Source organism: Sus scrofa, chromosome 7 (genome assembly GCF_054392235.1).
Source record: "Sus scrofa isolate SSC_HxYL_T2T_F1_AM1 chromosome 7, Sscrofa_HxYL_maternal_Yorkshire_Landrace_v2.0, whole genome shotgun sequence".
Classification (NCBI taxonomy): domain Eukaryota; kingdom Metazoa; phylum Chordata; class Mammalia; order Artiodactyla; family Suidae; genus Sus; species Sus scrofa.
The window spans coordinates 19,646,868-19,666,935 of NC_139389.1; the positions used below are offsets into that span (position 1 = coordinate 19,646,868).

General features: G+C 44.1%; 1 protein-coding gene across 11 annotated transcripts in view; it reads right to left on the reverse strand.

The window, feature by feature from the left end:
- Positions 1 to 7,350: 7,350 nt before the first annotated feature.
- RIPOR2 (RHO family interacting cell polarization regulator 2) overlaps positions 7,351 to 20,068 on the reverse strand; it is a 228,096-nt gene continuing 215,378 nt past the window's right edge. For 10 of the 11 annotated variants that reach the window (XM_005665637.4, XM_013977485.3, XM_013977480.3 and 7 more), the window contains 2 exons: positions 15,360 to 15,450; positions 7,351 to 9,213 (listed from right to left, as the gene is read on the reverse strand). In XM_005665637.4, coding sequence (XP_005665694.1) covers positions 9,113 to 9,213; positions 15,360 to 15,450 — 192 coding nt within the window. In that variant the 3' untranslated portion in view covers positions 7,351 to 9,112. The remainder of the gene's footprint in view (positions 9,214 to 15,359; positions 15,451 to 20,068) is intronic. The other variant, XR_014809760.1, reaches the window with a different exon arrangement.

Consider the following 20,068-nt stretch of genomic DNA (forward strand, 5'->3'; position numbering starts at 1 on the left):
GGAAGCAATGTAGGCCTAGATTCTTTCTTCGGCCTGGCATTGAAGCCCTTCTACAATTCGAGCTAAACCAAGCTTGCTTTCACTTGTCTTGTGCACAGAATCTCAGCTTAAACTGAGCTGGTTACCCCGAACACACAGTCGGCTCCTTCCTGTCTTTGTACCTTCGCTTAGGCGATGCCTACCAGGAGCTTGCCCATTCCACTTTGTTCTGACATGTACTGAGTTTCCACTGATCTTTCACAGTATTATACCTGTTGTGCTTATTTGTTACATAGTCAGAGGTTTTCTCTACATTATTGATTTTTTTTTTTTTGCTGTGGAAATAGCAGTAGTCAAAAAAGAACTACCATAGCTCTTACCATCATATTCCCCTGCTGAGCTGTGCCTGTGCCCGTGTCTCTGACTTTCTTCTTGTTACAGGGACGACCATTGAGGCAGATTTCCACCAATCCCTCTCTTACCACTCTAGGAGACTGCTCTCAATTCTTGTCTTATTTTTCCATCTCAATTGGGTCCTCTGCAACATCAACAGGCATGCTGTACTTTTTTTCATTAAAAAGATACAAAACAACCCTCTTGACCTCATATGGCACCCACCCCCCCCCCTTACTACACATTCACTTCTCTGCTCTTTTATACAAAAACTCTTCAAAGAGTCACCACGCTTGCTGTTTCAAGATTCTTTCATCCTCTCTTGGATGTACTCCAAATTGAACTTCAGCCCCACGACTCTACTGAAATTGCCCATCAGGGCCACTGATGACCTTCATTCTGCTGAATCCCATGCTCAGTCTTCAGCATTGTTACTTGTTTCTCCTTGAAATGATTTTTTCACCTGGCTTTTCTGATCACAGACTCCTTTTTTTCCTCTCCTGGCTACTCCTCCTTTTCCTTTGCTGCTTCTCCCCTTTTCTTCATGACCTCTTGATATTGGAGTGTCCTCAGGCTCAGTCCATGTACCTCTTCTTGCTTTCTATCTTTACTTCCTGGATGAAACCAACCAATCTCAAGGCTTTGAATACCATTCACAGGCTGAAGACTCCTAATTTTATATTTTTAACTGGATTTCTTTCCTGAACTCCAAAGGCAATTACTTTCAGCCATCAACTTGGTATCTCCTTTTGGACATCGAAGAGGCTTCCCCCGCTTCACATGTACAAAGAAGAATTCCTGGTTTTCTTCTCTAAACCTTCTGCTTTCCCAGTTTCCTGTGTTGGAAGATGGCATTGCATCCTTCCAGGTGTTCAGATTGAAATTTTTGGATTCATCCTTGACTTTTTGTTTCACATCTCATTTCCAACTTACCAACAAATCCTATTGGCTCTACTTTCAAAGTAGAAATTTGGACACCTTGTCCAAATTTGGGACATTCTAAAAATGTATTTGCCTATACCCTGCAGATATAATAAGGTGTGCATTTTAAAAGTGGGGGAGCACTACTGTTCTAGAGTAAAAGAACCTGAAAAGGAGAGTTACCATATGATCCAGCAATCCCACTCCTGGGTGTATACATCTGGAGAAAACTCTAATTTGAAAAGATACATTCACCCCAATGTACATAGCATTGTTTACAATAGCCAAGGCATGAAAGCAACCTATATGTCCATTGACAGATGAGCACATAAAGAAGATGTGGTACATATATACAATGGAATACTACTCAGCCATAAAAAGAATGAAATAATGCCATTTGCAGCAATATAGATGGACCTAGAGATTATCATACTAAGTGAATTAAGTCAGACAGACAAGTATCATATGATATCAGTTATATGTGGAATCTAAAATATAATACAAATCAACTTATTTACAAAAGAGAAACTGACACATAGGCATAGAAAACACACTCATGGTTGCCAAAGGGAAATAGCAGGGGTAGGAGGTAGGTAAATTAGGAATTTGGGATTAGCAGATACAAACTACTATATAAAAAATAGGTAAACAACCAGGCTCTACTGTATAGCAGAGGGAACTACATTCAATATCTTGTGATCAACCATAATTGAAAAGAAAATGAATATATATATATGTATAACTGAATCACTTTGCTGTAGAGCAGAAACTAATACAATGTTATAAATCAACTATACTTCAATTAAAAGTTAAAAAAAAAAAGAACCTGAAGAGGCATGACAACTAAATTAAACATGTAACCCATGGCTGGATCCTGTATCCATATGTGTGTACATGCATGTGCATAAGCATATGCATATGTGTGTATATGCTATTGAGAGAGGAGATAGATGGGCTTCAAGACAGACACTTATAACTAGGCTCTTATTGATACTTCTTGAGGCAGGAGATAGGTAGGCTCCAGGGTAGATATATCCAACCAGCTACCTGTTTATACTTTGAGATGGAAATAACAACAGGAACAAGGTAAATAACAGGACTTCACCTTCCACGAACACTTTAAACAATGGTAATGGCAGGGGCAGAGAGGGGCTAAGCTCTGCTTGGGCAAAAGATCAAGAGGTCACATACTTGGTCACACACCCCAACTACACATGTGCAGAAAAACTCCTCAGGGGCAGTGGGGAGGCAGGGGCACCCAGCCATGTTAAGTCCTGGTTAACCTTCCCATAAGCCCTTGCTCTAGAATTCATCTTGACTGAAAGATAGGCACGCACAGAGGGGGAGAGCCTGGGTCCAGTCAGGTGTGAGAAATAAACAAGATAATTGGCCAAAGGAAAGCAAGGACCCAGAAGAATTGCCCCTATATAAGCGATTTTTTTTTGTCTTTTTTTTTTTTTGCTATTTCTTGGGCCGCTCCCGCGGCCATATGGAGGTTCCCAGGCTAGGGGTCGAATTGGAGCCGTAGCCACCAGCCTACGCCAGAGCCACAGCAACGCAGGATCTGAGCCTTGTCTGCAACCTACACCACAGCTCACAGCAACGCCAGATAGTTAACCCACTGAGCAAGGGCAGGGACCGAATCTGCAACCTCATGGTTCCTAGTCAGATTCGTTAACCACTGCACTACGACGGGAACTCCATTTTTGTGTTTTTTCTTGAGCTGCTCCCAAGGCATATGGAGGTTCCCAGGCTAGGGGTCTAATCGGAGCTGTAGCCGCCCGCCTACCCCAGAGCCACAGCAATTCGGAATTCAAGACACATCTGCGACCTCCACCACAGCTCACGGCAACACCGGATCCTTAACCCACTGAGCAAGGCCAGGGACTGAACCCTCAAACTCATGGTTCCTAGTCGGATTCGTTAACCACTGTGCCACAACAGGAACTCCCCCTATGTAAGTGACTTATATCACCGCTTCGGCATGCTTCCCACCAGTGGGGTGTCCACACTCCTCTCTGAATGTGCTTCTAAACCGGTTCTCTGTGTACCCACATGTGCTGTGCTTATAATAATAAACTTTGTACCTCTTTTTACAGTTTTTGCCTCCTTGGAACATTCTTGTTTTCACTGGGGGCAAGAATCAGGTCAACGTTTGCTTTTAGCCTCTAGTTCCTGGTGGTCTAGCAGCTGGGACTCCTGATTTTCACCCAGGCTGCCAGGGTTCAATTCCAGCGCTGGGTATTCAGATCTCACTTCAAGCCATCACTCACTGTCATCTCTCCAAGATCACTATCAAGGAAATTATTGGGCCAACTGGGGAAACACAGACCTGTATTATCCAATATGGTACCCACTAGGCAGCCACAGGTGGCTCTGGAGCACCTGAAATATGACTAGTGTGAACTGAGATGTGTTGTAAGTATAAAATCTACACTGAATTCCAAAGACTTAGTATAAGAAAAATAATGTAAAATATCTTCTTTATAATTTTTATATTGATTACAAGTTGAAATATTCTGGATCTATTAGATTAAATTAAACATTATTAGAATTAACTTCCCCTGTTTTTTAATGTGGCTACTAGAAAATCAAAAACCTCAAGCATGGTCCCTTTTGGGGAACTTTGTGGTTAACAATAACCTGCCTTTACCTGGAAAGTTCTTCCCAGAGATATCCACATATCCACATGACTCACCCCATCAGTTCCTCAGGTCATCCTCAAATGTAATTTTCTTTTTTTTTTTCTTTTTTTCTTTTTTTTTTTTTTTTTTCTTTTGTCTTTGTTGTTGTTGTTGCTATTTCTTGGGCCGCTCCCGCGGCATGTGGAGGTTCCCAGGCTAGGGGTTGAATCGGAGCTGTAGTCACCGGCCTAGGCCAGAGCCACAGCAACACGGGATCCGAGCCGCGTCAGCAACCTACACCACAGCTCACGGCAACGCCGGATCGTTAACCCACTGAGCAAGGGCAGGGACCGAACCCGCAACCTCATGGTTCCTAGTCGGATTTGTTAACCACTGCGCCACGACGGGAACTCCTCAAATGTAATTTTCTATTAGGCCTTCCCTGATCACTCTCTTTGGATCTTGTGATCTTTGCCCTATCACATCTTCTGCTCCGACCTTGGACAATTACCACTCCTTTTCTCTGTCTGCCTCCTCTTTCTAGGAGTCTAGTCCCAAGAGGGCTGGGATTTTTATGTCTCTCTTTTTTCTTTACTGCTGAAACCCCATTGCTAAGAACAGTCCCTGGCATATATACGTCATTTACAGTAACTATGCAACAAGTACTTGTTGAATAAATGAGATGTTAGTAGACTAGCTTTTAGCAAACAAGTACTTGTTGCATAGGCTGGCAGCTGTAGCTTCAATTGGACCCCTAACCTGGGAACCTCCATATGCCACAGGTGCGGCCCTAAAAAGCAAAACAGCAAACAGGTCTTCAATGAGAGTGCCTCCTAAAGACATTGTTTATGCAACTTGGCATTGGGAAAACATAAAGCTAGGACCTTTGGGTGATAAACAAATGCATTGAGAGCAACCAAGAGAAAGACTCTGAGCGCACCTCTTCTCATGAGCACACCAAAATCACAACTATCTGCAGAACAACCATCAGTGAAAAAGACTGGAACCTACTAGAAAAGATCTTCAATAACTAGATACATAAAGAAGTAACCACGACTGAAACTGTGCAGGGCCCCATGGGGTCCTCCCAGGTACAAATCTTTTTGTTTGCAGGAAACAGTCTTCCCTCAGCCTTTTAGGGCCTTCCCGAATACCAAAGGGAGGATTCAAACAGTTGCTAATCAGGGAAAGGAGGGAACCCAGAAACAAAGGAGGAGCAGAAACAACAGTGTAGGAGTTCTCTTGTGGCACAGCGGGTTGAGGATTGGGCTTTGTCTCCGATTGCTGCTGTGGCATGAGTTTGATCCTTAGCTTGGGAACTTGCACAAGGCATGGACGTAGCCAAAAAAAAAGGGGGGGGGGCGGGGAGAAGATTCCTTCTCCAGAAATACACATAAAAATATCTTTGACCTCTTCTGTGGGAACTAAGCCCTGCCCAGGTGGAGGATAGCAATTTAGGGAAAAGTGCAGGATGCCTGGAGCACCGCCTTCTTACCTCACTACCCACCAATCAGAAGAAAGTCACACTCCCTGCAACCCACACCCCGAATTTTGCCTATAAAAGCTTCTCCCCACAAACTGTCAGGGAGTACAGAGTTTTTTGAGCACAAGTCACGGCGTTCCCCTTGCTTGGTCCTGTAATAAACTTTCCTCTGTACCAAACTCGGTTTGTTTGGCCTGTGTGTGGGACCCACTGCCTGCAGAATGAATATATTGCAGAGCTTCTCCCACAGGAGTGAGAGTTCTGAGCCCCACGTCGGGCTCCCCAGCCCAGGTCTGGCGCTGGGAAGACGAGCATTTGGCCATAAAGGCCCCACAGGACTGGGAGAAAGAGACTTATCTTTAAAGGGCGCACACAAAATCTCATTTGCACCTGGACCAGTTCGAAAGCAGTCATTTGATAGGAGCCTGGCCCAGACCTACCTGCTGGTCTTGGAGAGTCTCCTGGAGTTGGGGGGTGGTGGCGGCTGCAGTTTACTGGACGCAGACATTGGAGGCAGATGTTGAGCCATCTGAGCACTCCTGGCGTTAGATATTTTGGCTCATTAGTGCCAAGACCTGGCCCCACCCAACACCTTGTAGGCTAGTGTTGGGATGCTTTAGGCCAAACAGCCCCACCCACCAGCAGAGAGGCGGCCCAGGGACTAAAGGGCCTACAGTTGCCTCTGGACTTACCCCTAGACTTGGCCACGTTCACCTGGGGACCAAGCCCTAACTCCGCCCACCAGTGGGCAAGCACCATTCCCTCCCACCAGGAAGCTGGTAGGAGCCTTGAAACCAGCTTCATCCACCAGGGTGCAGACACCAGAAGCAAGAAAATCACACTGGCCAGACTACCCTGGGACCAGCTGGGTCCTGGTCCTGCCCATAGCAGGCCAACTTGACCACCTGGACACCCTGAACCCCATACCCAGCTGTATCAGGAATCCTCCCCCCACTCCAGCCCAATGATCTGAAATGAGCTCTGGGATCCCTGGGCCCTGCAGTCAGACTCCAGGACCCAGCTCTGCCTCCCAGGAGTAGGGCACTAACCCTCACTTGCTAATGGGTGGGCAACAACCCCAGAGTCTTCAGGACCCTGACTCTGCTCACCAGCGAGCCAGCACTAGCCCCTGGGCCTCTTAGGATTCTCCAACCTGCCACCTTGTGATGGGCCTTGCTAAACTGCAGCCAGCAGAATCCGCACAAGGCTGGACCAGGCCACCAACCTACCTAAGGGCCAGCCATGCCTACTAGACCACCCAGAGAGTCAGCCTGCCACAACAGGACCCACGCAGCCCTCTTGGGGAACTCCCAGAGCATACAGCTTGGGTGCGCTGCTGAGACGCTTAGCGAGCCTCCTACACAAGGTCACTTCTCCAAGGTCCAGAAACGTAACTAACCTTCCACAGACATAAAAATACCAATACTGGAGTTCCCGTCATGGCTCAGTGGTTAACAAATCCAACTAAGAACCATGAGGTTGCGGGTTTGATCCCTGGCCTTGCTCAGTGGGTTAAGGATCTGGCATTGCCATGAGCTGTGGTGTAGGTCACAGATGTGGCTTGGATCCCGAGTTGCTGTGCCAGCGGCTACAGCTCTGACTGGACCCCTAGCCTGGGAAAATCCATATGCCGCGGAAGCAGCCCAAGAAATAGCAAAAAGACAAAAAAAAAAAAAAAAATATATATATATATATATATATCAATAGTCACTTACACAAAATGAGGCAGCAGAGGGCTATGTTCCAGAGGAACAAGATGAAACACAGCTCTTTTTTTCCCCAATTAGCTTTACAACAAATCTGAGAAGTAATTAATTATTATTCTCATTTATGGATGAAGGAATCTCAAGATTAGAATAAATTCAAGTTGAGAATGAGGTGTATTGTAGTGTTGTATAAATACTAACTCAAGAAGGACATGTGAAAAAAAAATACACCACACTCTGAACATGAGACTAGTAATTCAAAAATAATTTTTATTTTAACTTACATGATTGAAAGTGATGAATATAAATGCCACAAAACTAAAAGCACCCCCTTCCACCAAAAATAAAATGCAGACGTGAATACAAAAGATATGGAATTAATTACTCATGCAATATTCAAAAAATTAAAAAAACCAAAACAAACAACTTTGTAACATTTACGATTTGATGTTCACTAAAGAGAATCATTTCAACCATTTAACAGATTAGAGACTATACATACTAACTAAAGACTGTACAGTGTACCTTTGAAATGAAGGATGTATGCATATATATAATATTTATAAATATACAAATATACATATACATTATAACTTCACAGTTGAAAGAATTTGCCAGGAAGCCTGACAAATGATTCTCACTTTAAAATGAAACGAGCTGTTGTTAAAGGTTTTCCTAAAATGTAAATGTTTAAAATGACATCTAAATGATATTTTATAGAAGCACATTCAGAGAACAGTTGATGTTGCACATTTTAAATTAAATTCACACTTATTAGTTTGATATCTTGGCATATCCCAACTTATATACTCTTAAAAGAAGAAAAGTTATTTAATAAGAGCTACTAAATAGACTTGTACTTTATTTAAAAGACTTGCTACCCTGGTACAGAAGCAATAATGGGAACTATTGTTTTAACTATTTGGCCGAGGGATCCTATCCAGTGGTGAATGACTTCTCTGGGGAAGTAACCATCATTCAGGGCATTTTTCCTAAAATTTTTATTGAAGCAAGGACCCCCCCCCTTTTTTTTTGGCCACAGTGTGCAGCGGCTTGATGTGGGATCTCAGTTCCCAGACCAAGGATTGAACCCTGGCTGAGGTGGTGAAAGCACCAAATCCTAACCCCTAGACCACCAGGGAACTCCCAAGGACCACTTTTAATGACCCTCTGCTTTTACCCCATTAGGATTCCTCCAACTTCTGTGTTCTTGTGTCTCAAGGAGCATCATAGCTTTCTGAATCCATCACAGTTTTCTGAAAACTTTTGGTTTTGATCTGTCTTAGCAGCAAAATACCTCTATTGTAAAAATATCATTAAAAAATGGCTGTTTTTTTTTTTTTTAAAAAGCTTATGTTTTGAGTATCTTTTTAAAAATGAGTATGGGTATAATCTTAGTAAGGTAGTTCGTCATTTATCCACCTTTTTAACAATAATGGAAACATATCTGTAGAATTTTCAGGATGGATTAAAAAAAGCAAAAGAAATAGTGGAGGTTTGAAAAAAATGAAATAAAAAAAATTAACTCTTACCGTGTGTCCTTTTACCAGGTTCTTCAGGCAAACTTTTATTTGAAGAAATCCTTTTATGTGCTTTGCATTTAAGGTAAAATTAGGTAGCTAAGGGGGCCACTCAACCCTGAGAACACGACGGAGGAACTGCAAGGCATGTGACATCAATCAAAGTATCACGTGACTATTTCAAGCTTATAGAAGAACTTCCAAAAAAGTACAAAGATGGCTGTTTTAAAATCCCATACATACTAGATAAGGTGACTCTTACTAAGTATTGTCAGACGCACTCAACGATGTAATCTACTGAAATGTACATAGCCCTATTCTATTGGCCAAAGGAAAAGAAGATAAGTACTGTGAAACTGGACGTTGAATTCCTTCTATAACATGGAAATTTCCAAACAACCTCCACAGGTTCCAGCTAAGTCACAGCACCATCGTGGTGAACAGGGCCGTTTATTAAGACAGCTGTTGGGCAGAGTTAACTTTCAATTAAAAGGCCGTGGCAACTTCACTTGCATGACGACCTCCAACTTTAACACAGTCTCGAGGAAATTTGTCCAGCTGTTCATATGCCAGCCGTCCAGCTTCTCCTGGATACAGAACAACAAAAATGAATACCCGTTGGAACTTAACCTTCTTATTCATCACTCAGAATAATAAATTAAAATAGCAGTTAAGTATGGATTCCTATATGTTGCGGATGTGAGGGGAGGAAAATCCATCTTTGGTTATTCTTAATTATGTTGCTGTCCAGGTAATATTTAGAACAACCAAGAACTTTGGAGCTAATGCCAGAGACTTTAGTCACATTCTTTTCAGAAGGGGAAACACAGTAGAAGTCCTATGGGCCTTTGACGTCAATAATTTCACATAATAAATTTATTCCTGAGAAATCATATGGATGATACTTTAAATGCATTAGGGATTTCATCACTACGGCTGGTCCTTGATTTCCGTGCATAGAACTTTTACACACTATGTATTGGGGCATCCAAATGGTCTTTCATAAAAGTCAAATTTAGGTTTTCAAACTTCAGCTAAAAAATTACTCTTTGCCATGTAAACATGTGGTGATGCTGCCTACCAGCCATCAACTAGGTCAGTTCTGTCAGCAGTACCACCTTGAATAGCCAACATATATTTGCAAATTATTTGAATATTTTATTCCATTTTTCCCATTTAAGAAAAAAATGAGGAGTTCTTGTCATGGCTCAGTGGAAACAAATCCGACTAGCATCCATGAGGACTCAGGTTCAATCCCTGGCTTCACTCAGTGGGTCAAGGATCTGGCATTGCCGTGAGCTGTGGTGTAGGTTGCAGATGTGGCTTGGATCCCACGTTGCTATGCATAGCTGTAGCTCTGACTCCACCCCTAACCTGGGAACCTCCATATGCCACGGAAGCGGCTCAAGAAAAGTCAAAAAGACAAAAAAAAAAAAAAAAAAAAAAAAAAGAAAGAAAGAAAAATTCATTGAAATGTTGGAAATAATACTGATATTAGCAGATTTTAGAAAAGGGGTGTAACCATGGATTTTATAATATATTGTCTCTGTACTATATATGTATACTTTATTGGAAATAAAACCTTTCAATAAGCCAAAAGTCTGTTGTTGTTTTTTTTTCTTTTGGTACATTTAACTTTTTCATAATACATTAGATACAAAAGTAGACATTTGCCAAAACTACTACGAGGTTTCACCTTACGCCAGCCAGAATGGCCATTATCAAAAAGTCTACAAACAACAAACGCTAAAGAGGGTGTGGAGAAAAGGGAACCCTCTTACACTGTTTGTAGGAATGTAAATTGGTGCAACCACTATGAAAAACAGTATGGAGACTCCTCAAAAAACTAAAAATAGAATTACCATATGACCCATCATCCCACTCCTTGGCATCTATCCAGATCCATGGCTTAAGAAGATACACGTACCCCACTGTTCACTGTAGCACTGTACATACAATAGCCAAGACATGGAAGCAACCTAAATGTCCATCAACAGAGGAATGAATAAAGAAGAAGTGGTAATATACACAATGGGATATTACTCATCCATAAAAAGGAATGAAATAATGGCATTTTCAGCAACATGGATGGACTTAGAAATTACCATGCTAAGTGAAGTTAGACAGTGGGACACAACCATCATATGCTATCACTTATATGTGGAATCTAAACAAAGGATATGATGAATTTATTTGCAGAACAGAAACTGACTCAGACTTTGAAAAACTTAATGATTACCAGAGGGGACAGGTTGTGGCGAGGGATGGGCTGGGGGTTTGGGATGGAAATTTTCTAAACTTAGGTTGTGATGATGGTTGTACAACTATAAATATAATAAAATTCACTGAATTTTTAAAAAGTAGAGATTTGCTTAGATTTAAATGAACTTTGTAGTAAACATTTTTATAAGCAAAACACACTGATTTTTAGTGATTTTTGTTATTTCCTTTACAAAATTTTTGTTTATTTTTATTTTTTTGGCTCCCCTCAGCACATGGAGTTCTCCGGCCAGGGATCAGACCTGAGCTGCAATTGCTACCTACATGGCAATGCTGGATGCTTTAACCCATTGTGCCAGCGGGGATCGAAGCTGTGTCCTGGTGCTGCAGAGATGCCACTGATCCCTTTGTACCACAGTGGGAACTCTAAGATTTGTGCTATTTCCACAAGCCTTGACTTTTTCAAATGCTATTTTTTCCCCTTAATTCAATAGTTTCCAACTTTTTCTTACTTTGAGGGTAGAAGCTTTCATTTGAAGCAAAATATTTATGTCAAACCCTGATATATGACATTAACAGTAATATGGAACAGATGATCCTATCTAAAAATAACAAATGAACAAAACCCAGAAACACAGCATGGCCAAGAAGAGAAGACCTGGGGCTTCTGGGCGGGGGGAAAGGGGAAGGAAGGGGAGGGATGGGCATTTTGGGGGTTCAGGGGCTGCAGACTGTTATATCTGGAATGGATGGGCAATGAGATCCTACTGTACAGCACAGGGAAATATGTGTGATTGGGTCACTTTGCTGTACAACAGAACTTGATAAAACACTGTAAATCAACTATACTTTAATAATACTAATAAACATGAGAGTTCCCGTCATGGCTCGGTGGAAATGAATCTGACTAGCATCATGAGGACTCAGGCTCAGTCCCTGGCTTCACTCTGTGGGTCAAGGATCTGGCATTGCCATGAGCTGTGGTGTAGGTTGCAGAAGTGGCTCTGATCTGGTGTTGCTGTAGTTATGGTGTAGGCCAGCAGCTACAGATCCCATTTGACCCTTAGCCTGGGAACTTTCATATGTTGCGGGTGCATCCCTAAAAAGACAAAATAATAATAATAATGAAAAAAACCCATTAACAGCAACCCCCCTCCAGCTGATGTTAGGGGGAGATGGAGAGACACAGGGACCAATTTAAGCACATTTACACCATGCTCCATACCCCTGTGGATGCCTAGGCTAACGAATGCTACTTAAAAAACCATTAATCCCAGGCCAGGTCCTAGTTTGCTCACAGGTGGTTATTGGGTCTCCCCCCACAAGTGTCTAAGTGACCTAGAGGGTCAGGATTCCATTGCACTGGGTCTGGCTGTCTGTGGGTGAGTTATGTAACCCTAGCAAGCCTCAATATATCCTTCTGTAAAATGGGACCAACTGTGCTTCTTCCCTGAGAGTCTTGGGAGGATTAAATGAGGTAACCCATATGTATCCCTCAAAACAATGCCTGGCAGGTGTTATTACAGTGACACAACCAGGGCCAGGGGCTCAGGGCAGCTCACTGTTACCAACATCCAGTTTTCACTGGGTCTGGATTTATGTTGGCTCCTTTGCTAGTTCTCTAACAGCCTGTGAAGTAGGCAAGAGGAGGAGTTGGAGGAAAAAGAGCCCAAGCTTTGGGATGTCAGGCAGTGTGGTTTCAAATAAGACTGTGGCCCAGCTGGGAGGCACTGGAACGGCCAGAGCCACGGGAAAAACTGCTCTGTCCAAAAGAGTGGCCACCAGCCTCATGTGGCTGTTTAAATTTAAATGCTAACTACTCAAAATTAAATCAGACTTAAATTCATTAGTCCTAGTAGCCATGTTGAACTGCTCAGTTGACTCCTGTGAATACTTTCTGGGACAGTGCATATGGACAGCAGCCCCGTCGCTGCACAGAGGATCCACTGGACAGCTCTGGGTTAAAACCTGAAATAATTCCATACTGGTTGGTAAACAGCAGCTGCTCTGAGCCCCTCGAACGCTCTGTGACAGCCCTTAGCCCAGCACTTTATCATAGAATATCTTTCACCAATTCCCATTGAAAATACTATTTTCACTATATTAATTCAGTCATCTATGTGGGATAAAAATACACTCCTGTTTGTGTACTAGGGTCAAGGGAGATTCATAACCTTGAGTTCAGAGGTTCTCAAACTTTGTTGCCTATTAGAATCAACCTGGGAGGCTTTTAAAAATCCCAGTGTAGGAGTTTCCATCGTGGCTCTGTGCAAATAAATCTGACTAGCATCCATGAGGACGCAGGTTCGATCCCTGGCCTCACTCAGTGGGTTAAGGATCTGGAGTGGCTGTGAGCTGTGGTGTAGGTCGCAGACGTGGCTTGGATCCTGCGGCTATGGCTGTGGCATAGGCCAGCAGGTGTAGCTCTGATTCAACCCCTAGCCTGGGAACTTCCATATGCCTCAGGTGCGACCCTAAAAAGATGACCAAAAAAAAAAAAAAAAAAATCCCAGTGCCAAGGCATAGCTCAGACCAACAAAAGCAGAATCAGCTGTGGGTATATTTGAGCGCTTCCCTGGTGATTCAAATGGGCGGCTAGTGTTGAGGACCATGAACTGATGGTGTGGCAGGGTGTGGGGGCTGGAGAAGCCATGTGCGTAAAGAACTAAGGTGAAGCAGGTGTGATGATCAGACGTGGGGATACTGCTGTCTGTGTGGCTGAACTTCATCTTGGTACACAGCCTACAGGGCGAGCTTCCTGAGGTTACAGTGGGAAGAGCAGCATTGCTGGCTATGCTTTCCATTGTCTGTGTACCTTCGCTGTTCTCTCAGAATATGAAAGGATAAAAGAAGAGCAACCTAATACTACCCTGGACACATTTTAGGCAATTAAATAATTTGTATGCCTAAAACAAACCACATGGAATAACTGGGGGGTTTTTTGGCCGCATCTGTAGCATGCAGAAGTTCCCCACCTGGGGATCAAACCTGGGCCACAGCAGTCATCTAAGCTGCAGCAGTGACCATGCCAGATCCTTAACCTGCTGAGCCACCAGGGAACTCCAGGATTAACTAGCTTATCCTTTAAACAAACATGAAGATTTCTGTGCATTGCATGATATATCCAATAGCATAATGAAACCTGTTCAAACAGCAACTGTAAGAAAGAGCACCAAACAGTGAAAATGATGGCCACAGTGATTACAAATGCATATGCCATGAGAGTCTCCCTCATATTATGAAGCTGCTTAGAGTCAAACTAGGGCAAAAGCTTTTTTTTCCAACTAGTATTATTGACCATATTATATCTGAAGATTTTCAGGAGCATAGTTTTTCCCACTTAAAGAGTGTGTTGTAGTAATAAAACCATTCACAGTATGATTTATATTCTGTATGCAGAGTTTAAAAGGCTCTCTCTATCCTCACAACTCCAAAAGAAAAAAAAATAGAAAAAGAAAAGAATAAAAGTATAATATAAACTATGAGGTATGAATAGTGTGACGTGAAGGAGAAGGGTTAGTTGTATATTCCAGAATAAAATAAAAACTTCATTTCTTTTTGAGTATGGGAGCCACAGCTGCTGGCCTACACCACAGCCACAGCAACACCACATCCTTAACCCACTGAGTGAGGCCAGGGGTCGAACCCATGTCTTCATGGATCCTAGGCGGGTTTGTTACTGCTGAGCCACGAGGGGAACTCCTGAAGACTTCATTTCTTTTCTTTGGTGTCAGACCTCAGGTGGGCAATAGGCCCGCAGGGCAGTCAGGCTAACACAAGAATCTGGGGAGGCTCTGTGGGGATCTATGGTCTATGGGGGTCGTGGCCTTTCCTGGGGAAAAATGCATCACCATCCTCCAGGCAGTGCCAAGCCCAACCTACCAATCTCACCTGGATTCCTGACCATGGCTTCTGCTATTTTTTTTTTTTTCTTTTCTTTCTAGGGCTGCACCTGCAGCATATGGAAGTTCCCGGGCTGGAGGTTGAATTGGAGCTGCAACTGCCAGCATTGCCACAGCCACAGCAACGTGGGATCTGAGCCCAGTCTGCAACCTACACCACAGCTCATGACAACGCCAGATCCTTAACCCACTGAGCGAGGCCAGGGATCAAAACCACGTCCTTATGGATGCTAGTCAGGTTCGTAACCCACTGAGGCACAACGGGAACACCCTGGCCTCTGCTTTATAGCTTGAGTTCTATGTTCTTGATTCCAAGTAGTGCCCAAACTGAGGAACCCAGCTAGGAAGGCTCCAGAGAGTCAGCTTCACTCTTAACTTCCAGGGAGTTATAATGAGGAGTTGGGGTGAGATGGAAACTGATCACTTCCTCATACTGTGTGTGTGTGTGTGTGTGTGTGTGTGTGTGTGTGTGTGTAAGTGTGAGCAGACAGCCTATAGGGGGAAATATCACTAAGACAAAGCACGTGAACCTTTTCCTTTTCATTACCATTCCCTTTGAGAATGTAAGAAGTAAACAATCATGTTAAAAAAAAAAAACAAAAAAAACTCACCAAGAGATAAGAGAGTTTCTGAGGCCACATTTCTGATTTCTTCAGTATCCGACTGACACAGTGTCACCAGCATTTTAATGCTTTCAGTAGCCTACAAGGAAAAGAAATTATGTGTGGGATTATAAGAGACTTAGCATTTCAGAACTGGTAGGGACTCGAGAAACCATCTTACCCAGGGCTTCTCAAACCTAGCCGAGTGTCAACATCACTTAGGGAGCTCTTGTGAAAGTACAGATTCCTAGGTGCCATTCCAGATACACCGTATTCAAATTTCCTGGGGTGGAGCCCAGGATTTGTACTTGCAGGATCAGCGAAGTTCCTCATTTCACAGAGGACTCTAGGCCTAGAGAGGTGAAGGGACAAGCCTGCTTTTCCAGAATAGAATCCACTTCTAGTTCTTTCTTCTGCATCTCACTCCTTCCAAATGAGCTCTAATTTAAGAATTCCTAATTTTATTTTATTTTATTTTATTTTTGTCTTTTTGCCATTTCTTGGGCCACTCTCGAGGCATATGGAGGTTCCCAGGCTAAGGGTTGAATTGGAGCTGTAGCCGCCAGCCTACGCCAGAGCCACAGCAACATGGGATCCAAGCCACATCTGTGACCTACACCACAGCCCACAGCAATGCCGGATCCTTAACACACCGAGCAAGGCCAGGGATTGAACCTGCAACCTCATGGTTCCTAGTTGGATTTGTTAACCACTGCGCCACAATGGGCACTCCAGGAATTCCTAATTTTAGACTATATACTACAATAGAAAAGAGGAATAAAGGTCAAGGATGGGAATTATTCTATTTGTTTTTTTTTTTGTCTTTTTGTTGTTGTTGTTGCTATTTCTTGGGCCGCTCCCGCGGCATATGGAGGTTCCCAGGCTAGGGGTCCAATCGGAGCTGTAGCCACCGGCCTACGCCAGAGCCACAGCAACTCGGGATCCGAGCCGCGTCTGCAACCTACACCACAGCTCACGGCAACGCCGGATCGTTAACCCACTGAGCAAGGGCAGGGACCGAACCCGCAACCTCATGGTTCCTAGTCGGATTCGTTAACCACTGCGCCATGACGGGAACTCCTATTTGTTTATTCCATAACATTTACTGAGCTCGCTGTGAACCAGGTCATTCACAGGGCCTGGGAGACCACACAGTCCTGGCCTTAAGAGTTTACAGTCTGGTGAAAAGGCAGATCATACAACAAGTAAGCTAATTATTGTAATGAATGATAGGCTGAATTAGGGTGCTAAACTGTGAAATACAGCCTGCTCTAACCAGGAAAGTCTTCTGGAGGAAGTTTGTCACATGGTAGGGTGTGTGTGTGTGTGTGTGTGTGTGTGTGTGTGTGTGTGTGTGTGTGTGTGTGTGGTGTTTGGGGGTGTGGAGAAGATAATAAATTCTAGGTAAGGGGAATAGCTTGTTATAGGACCCAAATCACGGGGGGCCTTATAAGTCACATTAAAGCTTTTGGACATCATTTTAAGATCATGGAAAGCCATGTAAGAGTTTTAAGGAGGGTTTGTATTTTTTATGTTTTTTTCTTTTTTGGCTGCCCCGCAGCATATGGACCCTGGCCAAGGATCAGACCCAAACAATAGCTGAGAGCTACACTGCACCTGCAGCAATGCTGGATCCTTAATCCTCTGCACCAGGCCAGGGATAGAACTTCTCTCCTGGTGCTGCAGAGATGCCACCGTTCTCACCGTGCCACAGGGGAAACTCTGAGGATTTGTATTTTACTCTGAGTTTTCTAACTGCAGTGGAGAAAATGGACTGCAGGGAGGCAGAGAGACTGTGGGGAAGGTGGCCCAGGTGAATAGAGTGGGATAAAGAGTAGCCAGATCGTGCTGCTAAGAAAGTGGGATCCACAGGATGAGGAGGCGTTGGATGTGAAGGATGAAGGTGAGGGTGGGGTCACTGATGGCTCCCAGGTTTCTGGCCTGAACTACTGGGAGGTGGCTCCACAGTCCACTAAAATATCAGAGACTAGACGTGGGGGTGAGATTGGTGGGGTTTGGGGTGACTTCCTAGGGAAGATACCTAAGAGCAAGCTGGATCAGAGATGGGAAGGGAAGACCTGGGCTGGAAATATGGGGAGTTATTGGCATGGAGACAACAATGGAAAACATAGGAGTTTCCCCAGGGAGGACTCGCAGAGTCCAAAAGGGCCCAGCAGAGTAGAATGTCTCCAGGAAGACCTTTTTTTTTTTTTTAATTTTATAGGGTGGCACCCATAGCATATGGAAGTTCCCAGGCTAGGGGTCGAATCGGAGCTGTAGCCACTGGTCTACACCACAGCCACAGCAATGTGGGATCCGAGCTGCATTTGCAATCTACACCATAGCTCATGGCAACGCTGGATCCTTAACCCACTGAGTGAGGCCAGGGATCAAATCCGCATCCTCATGTATACTAGTCGGATTCATTACTGCTGAGCTACAATGGGAAGTCCCTACGAATGCCAACCTTGAGGGCGGGGAGGAGAAAGAGAGCAGGGCCATGACATCAGATGCTCTTCCTGAGATTGTGAGGAGTCAAGCATGAGTAACAAATTATGGTTTTCTTTCCTGGAGGAAAGGTTGGCTTACAAAGTGTGGTGGTGCTGGGTGCCAGGAGGGCCACCTGCAGCGAGCAGCCTGGGTAGACTGTGGGTTCTGCTGAATGATGAGACAGACGGGGCCTCACATTAGAGCGTGTGAGGCCTCTGACCTCTCAAGCTTGCTTCCAGCTTGATGCCGTAAAGAAAAATGTGGGATGTCTGCTTGCTCTCACTAATTAAAAAAAAAAAAAAAAAAAAAAAGATTTCCCCTGACCGGTTAACTAGAGTTGACTGGTTTGGGTGGATGAAGTCATGAGTCTTCACTGTTTTCCACACCACACTGCATGGAGCCCTTTCGGGAGCTGGGGGGCTGGGGATGGTTTAGAAAGATCCAGCACACTGGATCCCAGCCTCTAGGAGAAAAGGGCAGGCAGAGGAATGGGTGCTCCCAGACTCCGGACATACTGGAGTTAAAAACCACAGTTCTGGAGTTCCTGTCATGGCTCAGCGGGTTAGGAACCGGACTAGTAATTATGAGGATGCCGGTTTGATCGCTAGCCTTGCTCAGTGGGTGATGGATCTGGCGTTGCCACAAGCCATGGTGTAGGTCGCAGACTTGGCTCAGATCCCACGTGGCTGTGGCTGTGGCGTAGGCCGGCAGCTACATCTCTGTTTTGACCCCTGGCCTGGGAACCTCCATCTGCTGCAGGTATGGCCCTAAAAAGAAAAAATGAACAAAAACTGCCGCTTTTCTGTAACCTTCATGGCATGTAAAGCCACAAAAACTGGTGCAGACCACTGTGTCTTAATTTACACTTACTCTATCGCAGCCATCACCACTGATCTGTCCCTGTGTATCTATTAGGAGAGCATGAAAATACACAGCAACTGGTACCGGCTTTTCTGGTCACCTAAAGGTAATGTTTTGACCAAGTTACAATGAAGGCAAATTTCCCCAGAGCTGTTTTTCTTCACAGGTCATTAACTTTTTCTTTTGAGATGTTAATCCCTTTCTTCATGGGCCTTCAGGTCCCTGCCCTGGGTCCCCTGCACCTATCCAAGATTTTAGCAAAATTGAAGGTGTGGCCTTTTCATTCTTTTCTCCAGAATGATTGGTCTTCTATTTTGTGATTAAGGTCGGTCAAACATTAAATTTTGACTATTGAAAGGCAAACTTTTTTTTTTTTTTTTGGTCTTTTGAGGGCTACACCCTCTGCACATGGAAGTTCCCAGGCTAGGCGTCTAATCAGAGGTGTAGCGGCTGGCCTACCCCACAGCCACAGCAACTTGGAAACGGAGCACTGCAGCTCAGGGCAACTTTGGATCCTTAACCCACTGAGTAAGGCCAGGGATCAGACCCGCATCCTCAGGGATGCTAGTCACCTCTGAGCCACAATGGCAACTCTGAAAGGCAAACTCTTTAACACTGGCAATTCTCATTCACACCTCCCTCTAACACAAGACTGGTGAGCTGCTTAGGAAAAAAAAAAAAGAGTTCTCAGGGAAGGGTCTGGGAGTTTGCTGACACATTGGCTTTTAGTACTTCACTGCCAATTTTATTTGTCCTTGCTATTTTTTTTTTTCTTGTACACAGAATAATTGGCGAAATCAGCATGTCATCTCTCTTTTGAAATAAGAGATACTTTTCTTTCTTTCTTTCTTTCTTTTTTTTTGTCTTTTTGCCATTTCTTGGGCCGCTCTCGCGGCATATGGAGGTTCCCAGGCTAGGGGCCTAAATCAGAGCTGTAGCTGCCAGCCTACACCAGAGCCACAGTAACGTAGGATCCAAGCTGCATCTGCAACCTCCACCACAGCCCACAGCAACGCCGGATCCTTAACCCACTGAGCAAGGGCAGGGATTGAACCCGCAACCTCATGGTTCCTAGTCAGATTCGTTAACCACTGCACCACGACGGGAACTCCAAGAGATACTTTTCTGATAGTGACCCAGAGGCACACTTATTTCTGTGGGTTATTGAAAATTGGCATTGTTACTTACATTTAGTTACTATTTAAAAACAAAAACAGAGTTTCTTTCATGGCTCGGCGGAAACAAATCTGACTAGCAAACATGAGGACACAGGTTTGATCTCTGGCCTTGCTCTGTGGGTTAAGGATCCCGCATTGCTGTGAGCTGTGGTGTAGGTTGCAGACGCAGCTCAGATTCTGAGTTGCTGT